Genomic DNA, 18,610 nt, shown 5'->3' with positions numbered 1-18,610 from the left:
CACGTCCCATCGGTCTGATTGATCTGATGTGTGCCTCTATCTCAAGACACACAAATGCATATTCAAGCATGGAAAAGGATTCACACACTCATATTCTAGCATGGAGTGAACACACACACACACACACACACACACACACACACACACACACACACACACACACACACAGAGTCAGTTATAAAAGGCCTGTAGATTCTCTTTGCAATATCGACCAGCCTGATTCACAATGTTTGATTCATAAGACTGGTTTCATACGCCTCCCTAAAATATTGTTTTTCTTATGATGGCCATTTCTTTTTTAACCCTCATCTAACAAGGACACAGCTCGAGATCGAATCAGGATTGTTTGTTCAGAATCAGGCAAGAATTGATTAATTTTTTTCTTTTCAACCTTACCTTATCAGCATTTTAGCCGCTTGCGATGCATTTAAGTTTGTGATTTTTCCCCTGTCAGGATGTGTGACATCATCAGCTATGAATAGTTTCAGAATCACAGGTCTGAAAAGAAATTCATACTAGTTTTTTATTTTAGTAGAAAATGTTAGGCTCAAAACCATTTCAATTTCTGTTGTAAGATTGTCATCAGGCTGGATTTAATTGCGGGAAGAGATGTTTGAAGGTTGTTCTGGAGGTTGAGAGCTTTACAGACTGTTTTCAGCGAGCACATTCATCGTCTTTATGCTGTTAAAAAAAAATTTTGATTAGTTTAGTGACCATGGAGCAGTTATTTTTGATTTAAGTGGAGAGCTGTGTCTCCAGTTGTTAATGCCCGCATAGTAACCGCCACACAATAACCATGCCTTGCATTTCAATCATTGAGAATGACACAAAGTGGCAAATGTCCCTCAAACCAACATGCTTCAGTAAGTAAAAAAGGGGTACTTCAAGGAACACGAATTCAGCAACAGCGACAATGAGACTCAACTGAAAGAGTGACAAGACATCAGAACGGATTCAAAAGAGGGATTCACAAGATAAGTATAAGGCACTCTGTGGGTGGTTGTCAATCTCAGCATGTGAATGAGAGAACACTGGATTGCAGAAAATGTAAAATGACCTTAAAATACAGGAGGGGGCAACTGAAAAAATACTTTAAGAACAGAGGACTGAGGACAGGTACATGGCAGGCATTTGGAGTAACAAAAGAGCAAATATACAGACAGGGAAACTCAAAGGGACAACAGCAACTCATAAGGTGAGGGGCAGTGTCTTTCCTGTGTACTCCCTTTTTTTCACTTTCACTTTCTCTCCCTCGCTCCCTCTCGCTCTTTCAGCGGGGTAAAGGAAAATCATGTCATCATATTTATCGATAATTATCAACGTCAGATTCCATGTAAACAGACAGGACAGGCAGGAGCCTCAGCAGCTCGGTAATGCAGCCGCAGGCATCCAGTGTGCCCAGCCTGTTAGAGTGAGAGACGTGGTAACGTGAAAAGTTTAGAGTTATAACAGCATGTTTTTGAGCTAGTTCTGCAGCGGGTGATTAAAACCACCCAGAACATCATTGGTTCCCATCTACCGAGCATCAGCGATATCGGTCAGACGAGGTGTCTGGACAGAGCCCATAGGATATTTCAACACAACACCTACCTAAGCCACAAGCCACAGTCTGTTCACTCTGATGCTGTCTGGCAAAAATACAGCAGTATCCAATGCCGTAGCACCAGACTACAGAGCAGCTTCTTTCTTCAGGCTGTATTAATGAATGAACTCATCCTAAACACTCTACAATAAAAAAATGTTCTTGTGTAGCATAAAGTGACATTTTACATGTTGTTGTAGAATGACAACTAAATTAACTTTGAGCCTTGATATCAAAACAGGTTCTTGTTATTAATTAATTAATTATTCATCATTTAATGTGATAAGTTTATTAGTTGTATTTTGTTATAACGTGTATCATGGCAGCAATAAGCTTCCATAGATTTGGACCTGATCCTGACTAAAGGCTACAGTTACCTCATCAAAAGGCAGCAAGAAAAACAAAATAGCGACAGTTATTTGCTTTTCAACACAATGTGCTAAGTTCACAACAACCTAACAGATCCAGACTGTAATTTAATACCACTCTAGGTACAAAAACTGAGCTCTGAACAGTTTAGTGGCGTTATGGTTTGATGCAGGAAAGATGCTCCCTCTTAACTGCATTAAACTGCTTGGCTGGCAGAACGGTGAAGCAGTGGTGTCAGCCAAATCAGTATATACCCAGCAGGTGAATTAAAAATCTATCTTTATGGAGCAACACATTAGCCAACACTCACATTACCACCCTTCACATAAAGATCTACTTTATAAGAAATGGGGGAGACCAAAGAGAGTGCCTGGATGTAGTATATAACCCTCAGGTGAATTAAGTCTTTATGGAGTGCTGCATATTAGCCAACATTCATATAAGCATCTGCCTCCTATAAAGAGGAGAGTGGGGAAGGAAACGTTAGGGCAGGAAAAGGCGCAGAAAAGATACTAAAGGAAGATTTATGTACAGTGGGTGAATTAAAAGTCCATCTTTACAGGGTAACATATTAGCCAACACTTACATTATCATCTTTCACATAAAAATAATTTATAAGGAGGAGAAGAGAGGTGGGAGGAGAAGAAGTGAGGAGAGGAGATTATAGGAGGATGCTGTTGCACTTTGAAGAGGTAATGCTGAAGTTAAAAGCGGATATTTATAGAGACAAGGATCAGAGCCAATATTCGCATTTTATGTTTGGGGAATATTGAGTTTAAGGTAATATTTTCAATGAAGAAAAGGAGAGACGGTGATACAGGGGAATAAGGAGGAGAAGAGGAAGATGAAGGAGAGGAAAAAGGGAAAGAGACACTAAGATCACAAAAGAGGAGGATGGCAAGAGAGTTTGTTTGTGTGTTCTGACAGGCTCTCTGCAGCAAAGCAATGATGCTAATATAAGAGAGGAAGATAAGAGATGAATTCATGACAAAGAGGCTCAATGGAACTCAGGGATCACAAACCCATGGAGGTCAGACACATACAGCACAACACTGTGAGGGAACAACTGGTCCATTGAGTGTCATTTGTGGAAAAGTAGGAGGGTGTGGAGAAATATTATCCAAATGAAAGCCTTGAAAAGTCAAAAAGGAATGATTAGAAGGAAGATGGAGGGATTGGGAGAAAGGGAGGCGAAGAGGTAGAGGGGGGAGCATGATGAAATCAATCATTTATCAAGGCCGTGTCCTCGCTGCACCTCCAGCAAAATGGAGAGTTCATTTTAGCTCGCCTCCTCGATCTACTCTTCACACCGCTCTCACAAATGTGTTACGCTAGAGGAGGCACATGGCTGAAATCGTTGTTGGATTCCCCGGAGCCACCGCGGCGCCGGTTATGGGTGAAATGGCCTGAATCCTATTTTGAGCGACGGCCGCCTGGCAGCCGGCTGCAGCATCCACTACAACAGCGGGACAACAATGGAGTGTGGAGATGGTGGAGGAAGTGAGAGGAAAAGCACATTTTGTGTGATTTCCACATAATGGAGAAGTCACAGCAACAGCTCAGCCAGACTCGCCAGGGCTTAATTTGTGTCAGATCCTTCCAGAATAGCATCCTGAGGGTTCAGCACTTCTTCTGTCAAAATCTGTTTCTGAAATATTTAACGTTGTCTGCTCTGGCAGTCTTTTCTTATTAGTAACATTATTCGCAATTTTTCTCATCTAGGCATTGTAGAGCCTGAAGGGCTGACCCGCAAAAAGTTGACGATTGAAGTCGTCAGTTATGAATACCCTGAATCAACTCGCATTTAGTGAGTCGTATCACTTTTTGCTGTGTCGTGTCATTTTACACAGCATTAACAGTGCTCCAACAGATGGGCCACCAATAATTATCGGTTGATATTTCAACTAAATAATTAGATCTGTGTTTTCTACAAAGATCAGATGAACATATGATATAGTTTCTCTATGTGCTGCTAAAATACCATAGAATACAGCAGGGCTTGAGATTGTTCATTGTGTCGAGTCGTCCCCCGTGGTGGATGACAGAAAATGTGTTTGGGACCAACAGACCTGTTACCGCGTTGGGAATGACAAACTGAAAAATTAGCTGAATACAACAGAGCGAGACTTTGCATACTGTTACTATAGTCATCTCTCTCTCTCTCTCTCTCCATAGGGCTGTGTCAGCACTAGTATTCAGTGCAAGATCCATGAAAAATTATATAGATTCTGAAAAGTTTTCCACAGTACCGGTCCATTTATCTCCTCAGTCAAATACAGCTTACTGGCAGGACCTAGCTAACATGTTGGCCCACGAGGGTACTTCAAATCCATTTGAAACTGGCAGGAGGAGAGCTAGTTAGCTTTTAGCTATAAGCAGCCAGTGACCAGCAGAGTCCTGCGGTGTGTTTGGCTAAGGTAGCTACCAGCTAGCAGAGCTAAACGCACATCAGGACTGAGAGTTTTCTCTTCAGAGGAACATAAAGCAACATGTGATGAAGAACTTCAGCTGAGTAGAGCTTGAAGGTAAAAGTACTGTGACGGTTAGAGCTGGAGAACAATTGAGCATTATTTTACCAAACCTGTCAGAGATGAAAGTAACCAGATATAAGCAGTAACCAAGAGGAGGAGAATGGACTTCAGGGCACAAAGTTATGTGTTTGAAATCTCTATCAAAGTTCAAATTGCCTTTTTCATTTATTTGAGATCACATTTGAGCCCAGCACAAAGTTAGACAGAGCCTCTACATTTCAGCTCTACTTCCCACTTGCTGATGCTGCCAATTAGCACTGCCATCATTGTAAGCAATTTTGCTCATCAGCACTGTCATAACTGTTAGTGTAATAGCCAATCTGTGTTGTCATAACTGTTTTGCAATAACGTACAACAACTTTAGCATAATTGTTGACAATAATTCCCACAGTGACGTAGTAATGTAGCACTTCAGGTCATTATGTTTTAGTTGACACTTTTTTCCAGAGTAACGGACACTGAAAGATCAGTTAGGGGTTGAATGTGTTGCTTAAAGACTCATAGACAATAACAATATCTACTTATGGAAAAATGCTGCAGGGATCAAATCAGGTCATGTTTATAATCAGCACTCAAGCTTCAGTGTTTTCTCTGTAGGGACCAGGAGACTGCATAGTCTAATGTGGATTTGGTGGGTCAGGAGGGACAAAAAAAAAATTACTGTGAGCATTAAAACCACAAAGCTGAGAGCAGATTAGCTTCCACCTGGGTGCTGGATTGAAAATATGTGTTATATACTTTCTTCTGACATGGCACTTTTACAGTAGAGCACATTATAATCACCACAGCCATGGGACTTTTGATTATCTACACTTATGTCACGGTGCAAAACAAAACATCACTACATTCACTGCTAATTTGTTTTATCATATTGAATGATAAATGAAAGAAATCACACGCCACCTGACTTTTTGGTGTAAGAGACGAGTTATACTTTCCAAAAACAGGGTTGTGTTACATCATTACACAGCAACTGACTTAAATATCACAAATAGTTAAAGAAGCTAATGGTTTCAACTGTCAGTTATTTTATATCACGAGGGAATAAAATAAAACCGCCGGCTGCCTGGAAGACACAATACTAATTCTGAGAAATAATTGCACTAACGATACAAGTTGGCATGAAATTAATGCGTCCCATCACCGCGACAGTTGTTTCCAATAATTACACCACGGTATTATACTAAATCTCACATGAATATTAATTATGTTTAAAAATGCTACAAGAAGCCGCTTTATAAAGATGACTCGGCCGGTTGCTGAGGCCTGAGTTGGGGCTGTGGAAGCTAACAGGAACAGAAAGGTGAACACAGAAGGTGTGGAGACAAACACACACACGCCAACACTGCCAGTAGCCAGCAGGCTTTTGAACAGCTGTCATACCTGCCTGCTCCAATCGCATCACACACACACACACACAAACACACACACAAAGCACCCCGTGAATGGATGTGACAGCTCAACACAGCGCCACTAGCCCAGAAACACATGTTCCTTTCTACTACGCTTTACACACAAACCAGAACACACACACATAGTGACCGTGACCAGCACCTCTGTCCCACTTCACTTCACATCAACCACCTCTCTGTCTTTCCCTCGCTCTCTTTGGCCCACTTCAATCACTTTCTTCTCCACTGCTCTTGTCTCTTCTCTTCCTCCTCTTCTCCACATTTATATCCTTTCCTTTTCTTTCTCACTGTAGATTTCATCCTGCTGTCGTCCTCCTCTTCTCCTCCCTGATATTTTTGTTCTTTTCACACCTTTGGTTTATTTCTTCTTGTTTAGTCTGTCTGTCTGTGGCTGCTGATGCCTGGTGGCTACTTTTACATGCACTTTAAATACACACACTACACAAAATGTTCAGTGGTTCGAGACTCACTTTAATCTGAATTTCTGACTGAGCAAAATGAAAGCTCCCGCACCATTTATTCCCGTTTGGGTAACATTTGCTTTAAACTACAGTGCCCAGATATGTGAAGAAATTACTGAGCCTTTTAATGAGTATCCTTGTAGATTTATCACAATTAGTACATCTAAAGCAGAAACAAAGGGGGTGCCAAAGACAGTGGAAGGGATTTGTTGACGAGAAGAAAAATATTTAATAATGTGTTCCTTATCCTTTAAGATGGAATAGAAAGGCATAGACAGAGAGAGAGACAGAAAGAAGGGGGAAAGTAGGCGAGAGGGAAACAGAGACAGAGGAGGATAGAAAGAGAGTCTGTACTGTTAGCACATAATTTTCACCTGCTGATTACCACAGAGTAAAAAATTCAGGGGGGCAGACAGCAGACACCGCAAACACACACACACAATGAGGTAAAAACACTGACACACAAAAGCAAAAATATGCACAAAAAAAAGACACACACAGAACCACAGACACGTCAAATTCCCATTCCAATTAAATTAAAGTTTTGACACAACTTACTTGAAAAGTAAACATAAACAACCACAGCCCCAAGACACACACAGGCTACATTTTGTTCCAGGCGAGATAAAGGCATCATCAGTAATAAGGAAGCAGAACTATTCAAGTGCTTCTCCCTCTCTCTCCTCTGTGGATCAAAGGTTAAATGCAGATTGAGCAGAATCTCTCTTCACATCGGCACCTTCACTCTTTCGCCAACTCATCCCCAGTCGCCTGTTCTCATTCTCTCTTTGTCTCACTCACTCCATCTCTACTCTACAAAGGCTTTTGTCTTTTTTCTTTGCATCAGAAAAAGCTAAAAGAAAATGGCTGAGTGAGACTGACAGCAAAAAAAAGAGAGAAAAGGTAAAAGAAAAGGGGGGAAGAAATATGGAGAAATGGGAGAGGTGGGAAACATTCAAAAGAGTGGAATAGGAAGACAGGTGAGAATTCTGGCAAAAGGAGGAGAAAGGAAAGGAAAAAATAGAGTGAAGGAATGAAGAGAATATGTGTTCAAAAAGTAGCTGTGAAAGAAGCATAGAGACAGAAAAGGGAGAAAAGGGGGATACAACAAAGCCAGGGAAAGATAAGGGGAGGAGACAAATAGGAAGTGAGGAGGAAAAATGGAAAAAGGAGTGAAAGAACAGGAAAGAGGAAGAATCAGAGACAGAAAAAAGGGAGGGAACAAGTTGAAAGGGAAAGAGAAATGGGAAGGAGAAACAAGCACAATTACACGAAGAAAAATTAATGTGGAATTAAAGAAAAGAATAAATGTGACCAAAAAACGCAGAAGAGAAAGGAAAGAGAGAAAGAGAAAAGAGAAGATTGGTGATGATGGCGTCCTACAGGGTTAACTAGTCCCCACAGACACACACACACACAGTACATCACGAGATCTGATGGGCTGTCACTTTATGAAATGAACTGTCACACATTGTGTCCTAACACCCCCGCTGGGATCCTCATTATCGGCCATGATTGCCCCCACCTAACCTCCCCTATCGTCTCCTCCTCCTCTCCTCCTCCAACCCCTGCACTCTACCTCTCCTTCATCTGTGGGGCACCTTCTTAACATCCCAATTATCATCTTCTTTGATTCGCTCTCTCGTTCTCAAGAAGGAGTAATTGGGAAACATTTTTTTCTCCTTTTTTTCTCACGTTCTTTTGCTCATCTGCCTTCTAGCCTCTTTATCTCTATACCAGATCATTCAGACGGAAGCTTTAACCAGATCCAGACCATAGGTTATTTACCTTCTCTACAATCTCTCAACAACAGAGTTTGATTTGTCAAGTGAGCAGAGTATTTAATCCATACTTTGAGTCTAGAACATAAGTTAATAGCGACTGTTTCTATTCAGCATAGCATGACCATTCTGGACCACAACAGAGCCCTCCTCAACAACGAAGGAAAGACAACAAAGAACAAAGCCACTATCAAAAAGAAAAAGGTAAATACGGGAGACAACAGCAACAATAACAGGGAGATTTTGTAACTGAAGTGTCACCGGAAAAAGAGAATGAAAAGAGAAAGAAGAGAAAGCTTGAATACAAAAAAAGAGGAGCCGTCACTCACCTGCACATTTGGTCCTGGTGACCAGCGGCGGCCCTGGTGGCCCTGTTCCTCCCTCCCCAGGTCTGGACAGCAGGACTTTGATCTCATACTCCACATCTGGGTCCAGATGCCACAGTTTGTAGGTGGGGGCGTCCACCACGTGTGTCTCGGCCCAGTTCCCTGAAGTAGTGCGGTACTCCACCTCCTTCAGGATGATCGGCCCATCGCCGATGATGCTGTTGGCGTTTGGTTTGATCCAAAGGTAGGTGGCGCCGACAGCCAGAAGCTCAGGTGGTGCGATGGGGGTGGGCGGAGCTGTGAAATGGGAACAGAGGTGATTAGTTGTAGATTCAGATCTTATAATCAGAGAATATTCTATTGAAAAAGAAATCAATAAAACATGTAGTCCCTGTTGAATCCTGCTGTTCAGTCTCAGAGCAAATCACAAAACAAATATATCACCTTGATTTGACTGTAACTGTACCCCCACCCGAGCTAAACACTATTAAATTAGAATACATTACAGAAGTCCTCTTCCAAAACTATATTAAAGTCCAATCAGTGGTGCCTAAGTGTGTAAAACTCAACAAATGAATGTTGTACAACCCTTAGGGTGCTCAGCGTAATTTTCAAAAATAACAAACACAATTTCAAATGCATCATTTCATTATGTGGCGTTTTATGTACCACCTGCTTTGAGATATTTGCAGGCCTTGAGTGATTCCCCCAATAAAAATATCCATAAAAATGATGAAAGAAAGTTAAGAGGCAAATATTTTTAAGCAGATTGCTTTAAAACCATATAAATCTCAATATAGTCTGTTATGATTGTATCACTATAGAGTTAGACTCCAGTCAGTGACTGGGACTTTATATGTTGTTGTTCTACCTACAGCTGGGTATTGCCAATGATTTTCCAAAGGGTTATGATTCCGATTCACATGGCCCAGATTCAATTTGATTTCAGATTTGATTCGATTCAATATGGATTTGGTTAGGAATATTTCAGTCACAGTGTTTTTACATCAAAAATTAAATTAAATTTGATTTTTGGAGAAATGAATGGGATTTTGTTTTAATCTGAGCATCTAATTATTAAAAATGGTCTAGTGACAGAAGAAAGTAATGACAGATGTAGGAAAATAAGAAAAAAAAAGAAACTTTCCTGTTTGAAATATCCTTCATGGCCATTCAAATATATATTTCTGAGTTTACAAGATGCACCTGAATGTATCGTGTAGTCCCTGTCCCTGTGTGTGTGTTTGAAATCCAACAGAGACACACAGCAGAAGACAAGAGCAGCAGAGACTCAGCATACTTTTTAATTACATGACTTTTCATGTACAAACATGTATGGGACAGTGTGGTGGATAGCCTTCAGAGATTCACTCTCCAAATGGAAAATCTACCCACACGTGTTAACTTCGGACCCTGTCACACATCCACAGGAAAAGGCATATATTTAAAGATCAATCTCTGGATTTTATGAATCGATATCGGATCATTCAAATGAAGAAAGACTGACATCGGAAAATAGATTTTTTTAAACCCAGCCCTAGTTCTACCCTTGGACCCTCATAGACTCCTGGAATATGTTGTTAATCTCTGTGGAAATGAATCAGCTATGAATCAAAGCTTATTCTGCCATCACAGCTGCAGGCTGTGCAAGACAGCAGCCACTAAATGGTTACAATGTGATGTACATGTAAAGTAGGAGCAGACACAGTTTTGCATTGAAAACAGCTGCCACTAAAAGCTAAAAAGGAGACATTTTACAGAGCAAGTTCTCCACCTTTAGCACTAATCCATCATTTTGTTGACATGTTGCTGACAGCTACTTTGCCACTAGACTTCCACATTATGCTACTTTTAAAATAATGGCCTCTGTCAACCCTAAAAGCATAGGATGTTTTATTACTCCCTCCTTTTTTTTTTTCTCAAAACCAAACTGGAGAGAGCAGCTTCTTTTCCAAGTGAGATAACCAACATCCACATGAATAGTGAGACCTCTTCAAAATGTTACACAAAATGGTGAAAAAGAGCTCTCAAGCTCATAACGACAGAAGAAGTGGGAACTAAAAATACCACATCCTCTTCACATGTATTATATAAGGATAATTAATTACCATTGGAGTTTTACTGTTGGTCATCAGACTGCAACAGTGAGATAACTGCATGAGTCTAAACTACTACCATGGACAGCTCCTGTATTCCTAAAGGTTGCAGGATCAGCACCTTGGACAGAGGCACTGACACTGTTTTTAAGCAGAATGATGAGACGATCTGCCTGAGCTCCACAGAAAACACAGAAGGCATCCCTCTAGAGTGGACTGACGTCTTGATAATCTTAGTATGTTCACAGCTGAACATTGTGTATTTTAGATCGATAAAGTTTTCAGTTCTCCATAGCTCAGCTGTGACCTTAAAGCCTCCAAACTGACACAACATATCTACCTGAGCCTCCACACACCCCCCTCTTCATCTCTATTTCGACACGTTCAAGTTCCCAGGAAAGAGTTATTATGATATCACAGATTGCATAAACTGTAAAGGTATGGGGACAATAATGCTGAAAAAGAAATGCATGTATGATGTAGGGCAGATCATCAAACATGTACTGGTACACAATGAACTCCTTGCTCCATACAGTAAGCTTCTCAAAAAGCTGCGACTTAAAGAGTCCTTTTGAGATTGAAGTCTAGGTTTCTGAGTATAAATCTTATTTTTTTGTCCGTGGCAGGTGCTTTGTCAGTTGACAGCTACGTTATGCTAGCTAAGAATAATGGCCCTTCTCCTCCTGCTGTCTAAAAGCAAAGTCCTGATCTCACTCTCCAAGTTTTTTACTTTCCTCCAGGCTGCATTAGAATATGTATGGCGGGCTGCGGGACCGATGAATCAACTGTCAGTCACCGCACACTCATCCATCTCCACTATATGGAGGCTGTGAGTGTGTGTGTGTGTGTGTGTGTCTGAGTCTGTTTGTGCATTCCTGAGTGCAGGAGAGAGTGGAGGACAAAAAGCATCACTATGCATCTGTGGGTGAATGTATATGTGCATCGCATACATCTGAATGCACGTGTTCCAGTCAAAAACAAAGTGCAGCTATGTTTATGAACCCTTGCACCAATGGTTTCCTTCCCAAAATAAAATTTATAGTGATACAGAGAACAATACATTTATTTGCCTTCATTAACCTGAAAAGGAGAGATTTTTTTTTTCATTTGTGTGTCCAATTTTCTTAATGGTTTCATCTCTGTTGTAATAAAAGAGAACTTCCTTTACTCCAAGACATTTTTAAGGGTGATTCACCGGAAGCAGCCAAAATTGGTCTAATCCTGTTGCAATTTCCTTCCTCTGTTCATAAAAAGGGTAGATTTAAACATTAATGTGGATCTCAAAAAAAAAAAAATCTGAAATCTGCAGTATAGTAACATAATTTGTAAAATGATGAGCTGCAATGCAAAGTACAAATACTGTAGTATTAAACATGTCAAATCTTTAACAACCTCCTTTAAAACGTGGCCTGTTAACTGTGTTTTACAACTGCTGCAACAGAGACTCAAATCTTCATTAACATCATTTATATTCAACAACTTCTCCTGATGTTACTCCACAGGAAGAAAGAGCAAGATCGTTCAATCACTCCCTCCCTCCGTCTGTTTCCTCCCACCATCCCTCCATCGCTCCCTCTGCCAGCTCGTTTACAGCGGAGAGTTACAGAGGCCACCCAGTGACACACAACCTGGCGCCCACGATGACATGGGGTGTCACACATACTTGTACCTATTATACGCATGTGAATACATTCACACAAAGTGATGCCTGTGCTTGCATGTACACACACAAAGACATTCATATACTTGCACATACACACATTTGGAACTGGAGGCTAGCCCAGAGATACACAGACATGTTTTATTGTGTACAATTTTACACACAAATGTATCCATCTGTACACAGAAACACATCTCCTCACATGCATACAGAAATGGTACACAGACTCACTCTAATTGCTCATCAACTACAGTTGGCCTTCATACAGTGATCCTAATGAAGTGTGAGAGGAGGGATAAAAGGAAGAAGAGAAGAAGAAAGGTTTTGTTGGTGAGAGGAGAGCAAAAAAAGAATCATGGATGATGGAAGAAAGATTTGGTCAAGTAGAAGAAGGAAAGGACTGAAGAAGGAGGAAGAAAACTAATTGAGGGGACAAAAAGAAGGATGAACTCGTGCAAAAATGGAGGGAGATGAGGGTGCTTGGAAGAAAAAGGTTAGGAGGTTAAGGGGAATGATGAGTTGATGAATGAGATAGCCTAAAACGTCCTCAGCAGTACAGCCCAAAGCCTCGAAAAAAGGTTTATAGCATGGCAATAAAAATTATGTTCTTGTTTTGTTTTTCCAGATTACACCAGACAGGTGTTTGTTAAAACTTTGTGACAGGAAACCTCAAACAGTCACTCACAATGGAGTACTTGTTTGCTATAACTTATCATTCTGCAGTAAATACTGATTGAACAGTGTAATGGCTGTAGAAAAATGACACTATCTGCATAAAGATTGGTGTCGTATAAACCTCACTTTCACTATGCTATTCAGTCTGTCAAGGGGCTCAATTTTCCCGGAGAAATGAAGGTCAAATAACAGCACAAAGGAAGCGTGTCTGCCATTGCCAACCAAAACAGGAAGAGGCACTGTTTTCCCCGGTTGCTATCCCCAGGTAACAGTGAAACAGATGGAATAACTGTAGAAAATCAAGGCTGCAAAAGAAAAAGTGATAGAGATTGAGGTTTCTGAGGCAAATTGGGATTCTTACAGTTCTTACTGTTTTTGCTTTGGAAAGTAGCCAGGCTGCTAGCGGTAGCCACATGCTAATGCGGCCTTTGCAACTAGAATACCACAGGAAAACTCTAGGGGGGAGGAAAGTTGAAAAGTTGTCTATTTCCCCTTTAAAAAAAAAAAAGAATCTGAATTTGCAAAACCTAGATATTAATATCATAAAAATATGAATATAAAATAGAAGAGAGGAGACATCTGCAGGAGTCCTCCCGCAGGACACCGTTTTGTCTCTGCAGACGCTCACACCGTAGTAAAAACAAGCAGGGCTCATGAAGTTTTAAAATGGGATACAGCAGGAGTGCAGCACTGTAACTGTGGGCCAATAAAGACTTCTGTGTGTTTGTGTGTGTATGTTTGCAGCAGTCCCGGCCCCCATAAAGGTTTTATCTTGCGTGTCCTGGGGCCTTGTTGTCGAAAGACGCATCGCACACTCAAAAATGACCCGTGTTACTACACCCTGAGGGAACAAAGTATATGGATCTAGTTTTTTACTGCACTGTATTGCAATCCCAGCATGGTGTTTGAAGATGGGACAAAATGTGTGTATACATCTGTGTATGTGTGTGTGTTTAATCTAGATTGGAACTGTGTGCATGAATCATTTTGTTTGTGTGAGTTAGTCTAAATAAGGCCAAATAATCAATCTGAATGATGAGTAAGAAGCCGGTGTGATAAAGACAAATAGGAAAGCAATATCGGCGTTGTTCTCAAATTGGACTGCTTTACAACAGACCAACTGTAGATGTGCCTGATGGCTGTGAACATATCTGCCTCTCCTCTGCAGTCGTGATAAAGAACATCAATCATCAACAAAACACATTCACAAGGAATATGTAACGTCATTAAATAGCACCAAGTATCACTTCAGACCTATGTAGACACAATCCCAATATAGCACCTTGCCCACCATGATATCTGAAATTTAACTAAAGTCCAGCAGTGACGTTGCTGCACTTGGTACTGTTCCTCTAATATCGGTGCAGTCTGGCAGCGTAGGGTGTTAGCATGTAAAGCACCACTAACATTAGCAACCAGTAATGAATGTTCTTATTAATTTGATGACTTGGTTGTGAACGAATTGCGAGCATCGAAGTTAACTGATGACGTATGAAAGTCTTGAAGGGTTGTACCATTCAGTGGGGGGGGGGGATTTCAACCACTACCCCTTGTGACTCTGTTTTAACTGAAACAGGGTAAGTATGGGTGTCATTTCTCAATAGCTTGTTGGCTAAAATAAATGAGCAATACAGCAAACATTACCATGTGCATCAAGATACTTATTTGTCAGTCCATTCTACAATATAATCTATTCACCAGGTAAAACAGCACAGGGCCCAATTAAGATCCCTGTGGTACACCGTGACCCTGAAGAATTTTTTTGTTATTTATATTTCATGGTGGCATCTTAAACCTGAGGCCACCAGGGCAACCCATTCATCTGACTGGACTGACTCATACTGATCCGTGGGTCTGGAACCAGTTAAAGGAATTCTTGATGAGTACGACCTACAAGAGAAACAGCTGACATACTGTAGGAAGTCATGGGAGAGACTGAAAGAAGGTGAAATTATGTTAGAAAAACTTAGAACGTTCGTGAGGTGGAGAGGAGAGAGCACTGAGTCAGTATGGCTCTGCTTATCAGGTGCTTCCAATCTAAATGGTTCTCCTACCATTTCACTGTCTGCTTCTTCTGACAGCCAGTGAAACACACACACACACACACACGCACACACACACACACACACACACTTATACATTTTGAGGATGAGGAGGTAAAAAAATCGTATAGAAATGAAGGGAAAAAAGGGAGGGAAAAGAGGGAAGATTTAGGAGTAATAGCTGTTTTGTTGGTAATATTAGTTTTTTTATCACCTCTTCTCCGGTGGCAGTTTATAACCTGCCTCATAATGTGAATGTGTTTGTGACTGTGTATTTCTGTTGACATGTGTGTTTGTGGCAAATCAGAAAAAAGTGCTATTAAATATTTCCGGGGTCTGCCGTGTTCTCAGAGAGAGAAAGATTCAAAGATAGAGAAAAAGTGTGTGTATGTGTGTGTGAGAGAGAGAAAAGAGAGTGATGGAGAAACAGATAGAGGAGGACTCAGCCCACCAGAGAGGAGAGAAAAGATATCGCCCAGGTGGCGGAAAAGATGGAAAAATCAGCTGCACTGAAAATGACAATCGCTTCACTAAAATCAGTTTCTCTCCCGTTTCAACAGCAGGGGAGGTGATAATAAGACGGTCAGGATGATAAGAGAGACAGAAAGAGAAAGGTTTTCCTCCTGTCCATGTACTGCTTACTCTCCCTTTGTCTTTCACTTCACTATGGGGATTTCATTACATTTTTTTGGTTTGAAAAGCAACTTTAAACAGAAGAAAATTAGACTGTATTTGGTTTGAGGCAAATTTTACTGTTTCTTTGATTTTAAGTATAAAAAAAACTGTTTCTTACAAGTTGGGTCTTATATTTTCATAGTTTTGGCCACTGGTTATAATATAAAATATGAAATGTTAATGTTGGTTTGATTAAAATCTGTCTGATTGTCTGACTATCCTTTAGCGATGTCATAATTCTCTCAGGAATAAACCCATTGATCCTTTAACCAAAGTAAAACAAAATCAAGAATGCCTCACTCATGTCTCTACGCACTAATACACCTATTTATTCTAGTTTTACTTCAACTGGACTGAATGCATTTAATTAGCATTTTAATATTTGAAATATGTCTAAAGTTGGAAACAAACTCATTTTTTCTCTGCTCATGCTGTATATTAATTCTTCTCTTTAATTTTCCGTATGTTGCTTTCCTATCAGAGATACGTCCCAGGTCTATTTTGCAGCTCCTTGAACTCAGCAGTTCATCTCAGAAAGAACAGATAAGCGTGCGCGCGCACACACACACACACACACACACAGATCAGCATGACCCACCTCAGATACAATCAATTCAGCTCATCAAGTGTTAATAACCACCACATGCTGTGTGTTTGAGTGGAACAAATTCATATTGGAGACGTTTCATTGAAAATAGATGTACATCTATTTTGCAGTAATGCAAAAATAATTAACGGTTCCCAAAGTCACCATTCAATATTTCTTGAACAGAGAAGCACTCAGTCTGTAATGCGTTGTCATTTTGTCAAGCAACAGTTTTTTTTTTTTTAGAAAGGATCACGATTATGGCTATGTAAATTATAGTGTTATTTGGAAAGAGTTGGTGCCACTTTTAACCTCTCATTTTAGTGAAAAACACAGCAAAGATATCAAATAATTTTAGCCTATTCATTTTAAAAACCATATCTTCTATAAATCAACGGCTGGGAAACCTTTTCTAACTACAGAGCTGTCAGATTACGGAGTTGACTGAGTGTTCATGGCTTTGGTCATGTGGAAAAAAGAACTGACACCATGTTATTAGAAAATGTGAACTATAGCCAAAAAAAACATCAACCCACAAAGTTTTTATTTTCTAGTTTTTAATATCCCACATTTTTATAGAAGCTTGTGGTGGAAAAGACTTGTGTGAGAGCATAGCATCCACCTAACATGCCTGTGACCTGAGAGTCTGGTCCTGCATGCTGCAGATTTAAATTGAGGATGATCCTGCCTCACCCTCATGAATGCACTCCACCTGAGGAGAAAAGGTCTGACTCACCCGTCGACATGCTATACAAGCGACCTGCTGACTTGCCCTTGCATCATCCTCCACATCTCCTGGCTTTGTTAACGTGTAAAAGGTGAGAGATGGAAAAGTTCCAACTTATTACAAAGTCCAATGAATAACATGTAACCCTTTTAGGATTGTTTTGTTGTGGCATAAAGTCAAACCAGTGCTCCAACTCCTCTCTCTTAAACTAATCTAACAAAATAAGACTTAATATTGTTTCTTTATTTCTTTCTTTATGTCTGTGCAATCTCTCTCAATCAGTCTCTTGTTTACCAGCTCAAATGTATACACTTTTATATTAATACATTTCTCCAAGTCCTGGGGATTGAGTGCTTTCAGTTTGCTGAGTATTTGTGTGCCTGTGTGTGCATACACCTGTGAGTAACACACTCCATACTCCCTCAGGCCTATTACTTGGTATAATGAATTCAGCACTTGTACACACAAATACACACAATGGGAACATCCTTCTCTACTGCCTGGTCACAAAGAATACTTTAATCAAAAGATTCATAGCACAACCACACAGCCTCCATCTAGCCTAGAGGAAAGACAAGAGGTAGAGAAGAATTTAGCAAGAACGGAATAATGGAAGAAAGAAAGAAAGAAAGAAAGAAAGAAAGAAAGAAAGAAAGAAAGAAAGAAAGAAAGAAAGAAAGAAAGAAAGAAATGAGATCGGGGTTGGGTTGGTGGGGGGGATGCAAACAGGAGTATATTTTACACTCAACGGGGAGGCAAGAATCATGGGAAATAAGATCTGATTCCCCACTCTTCACAACAAACTCACTGCGGCAGACACCTGCTACCTGTAACTCTTGACACACACACGCACACACACACACACACTCCAGAAGTACAAAAACAGAATAACAGATGCAGACCCACACATACATAAATAACAGACAGGAAAACACAAATAAACACAAACATCTTTAGCACATATTTATGCACACACACTCAGCGTGCCCTCCAGCCATCTGAGTCCACTTCTAAGCAGAAAAAAATCACTTTGTGTTCACCCCCAGAGTCCTCAGACAAAAGCTGGAGACATTTTTGTGACTGAAGCTGTGCAGGTTTGCTTTGAATTGACAAAAAGTGACGATGCTCACAGTCGCTGCTAACCTAATATTCATTCAAGTTATCTGATCACCTCAGCCTGTTAAGTAGTACTCAACTGTTAAGTATTACATGAGTGAAATAGGAGGCAAACTTAGTATATTTTTGGCCTGGTTTTTCTTCTATCAACATCCCAGTCTAATATGTCTTTGTAGAAAAAGTACTGGTCAGGCTCTAATTCCTTCCACAAAAACTGTGGATGCTCCCAGTTTGGTGCAGACAAAAGCCACAGTTGCAGACTTTAGTTTTATTCAAAACCGACAACTCATGTTAGAATTAATTTAAAAGCATTAACTGATAAATGTACTTAATTCATTACAAAAGGCAAGGGTGGGTCTTCTCTTTCCTCTGCTTCAAGTGCTGTTCTGTGCTACAGTATTTATGAAGTCTTGTTTTTCATGCTCATTTCTTCCTAAACTTTAAATGTGAAGCTGTCATTGTCCTCAAACTACAGCAAAGGTGGCAAAGCAGCTTATGTAGAACTAATGTCTTATCACATAGGTAGTATTTGACTACCTGACCGGGTTACCCCGAACACAGGTGTTTCCTT

The 18,610-nt window shown here is 40.4% G+C and overlaps 1 protein-coding gene across 3 annotated transcripts in view; it reads right to left on the bottom strand.

The window, feature by feature from the left end:
* The window catches only part of ptprt (protein tyrosine phosphatase receptor type T), a 257,994-nt gene that overhangs the window by 223,357 nt on the left and 16,027 nt on the right, over positions 1-18,610 (bottom strand). For all 3 annotated transcript variants that reach the window (XM_073468585.1, XM_073468587.1, XM_073468586.1), the window contains exon 7: positions 8,466-8,759. In XM_073468585.1, the coding sequence (XP_073324686.1) occupies positions 8,466-8,759 (294 nt within the window). The remainder of the gene's footprint in view (positions 1-8,465; positions 8,760-18,610) is intronic.

The sequence above is a fragment of the Pagrus major genome, chromosome 6, assembly GCF_040436345.1.
Source record: "Pagrus major chromosome 6, Pma_NU_1.0".
NCBI lineage: Eukaryota > Metazoa > Chordata > Actinopteri > Spariformes > Sparidae > Pagrus > Pagrus major.
This window is presented reverse-complemented; position numbering and strand designations above follow the sequence as displayed.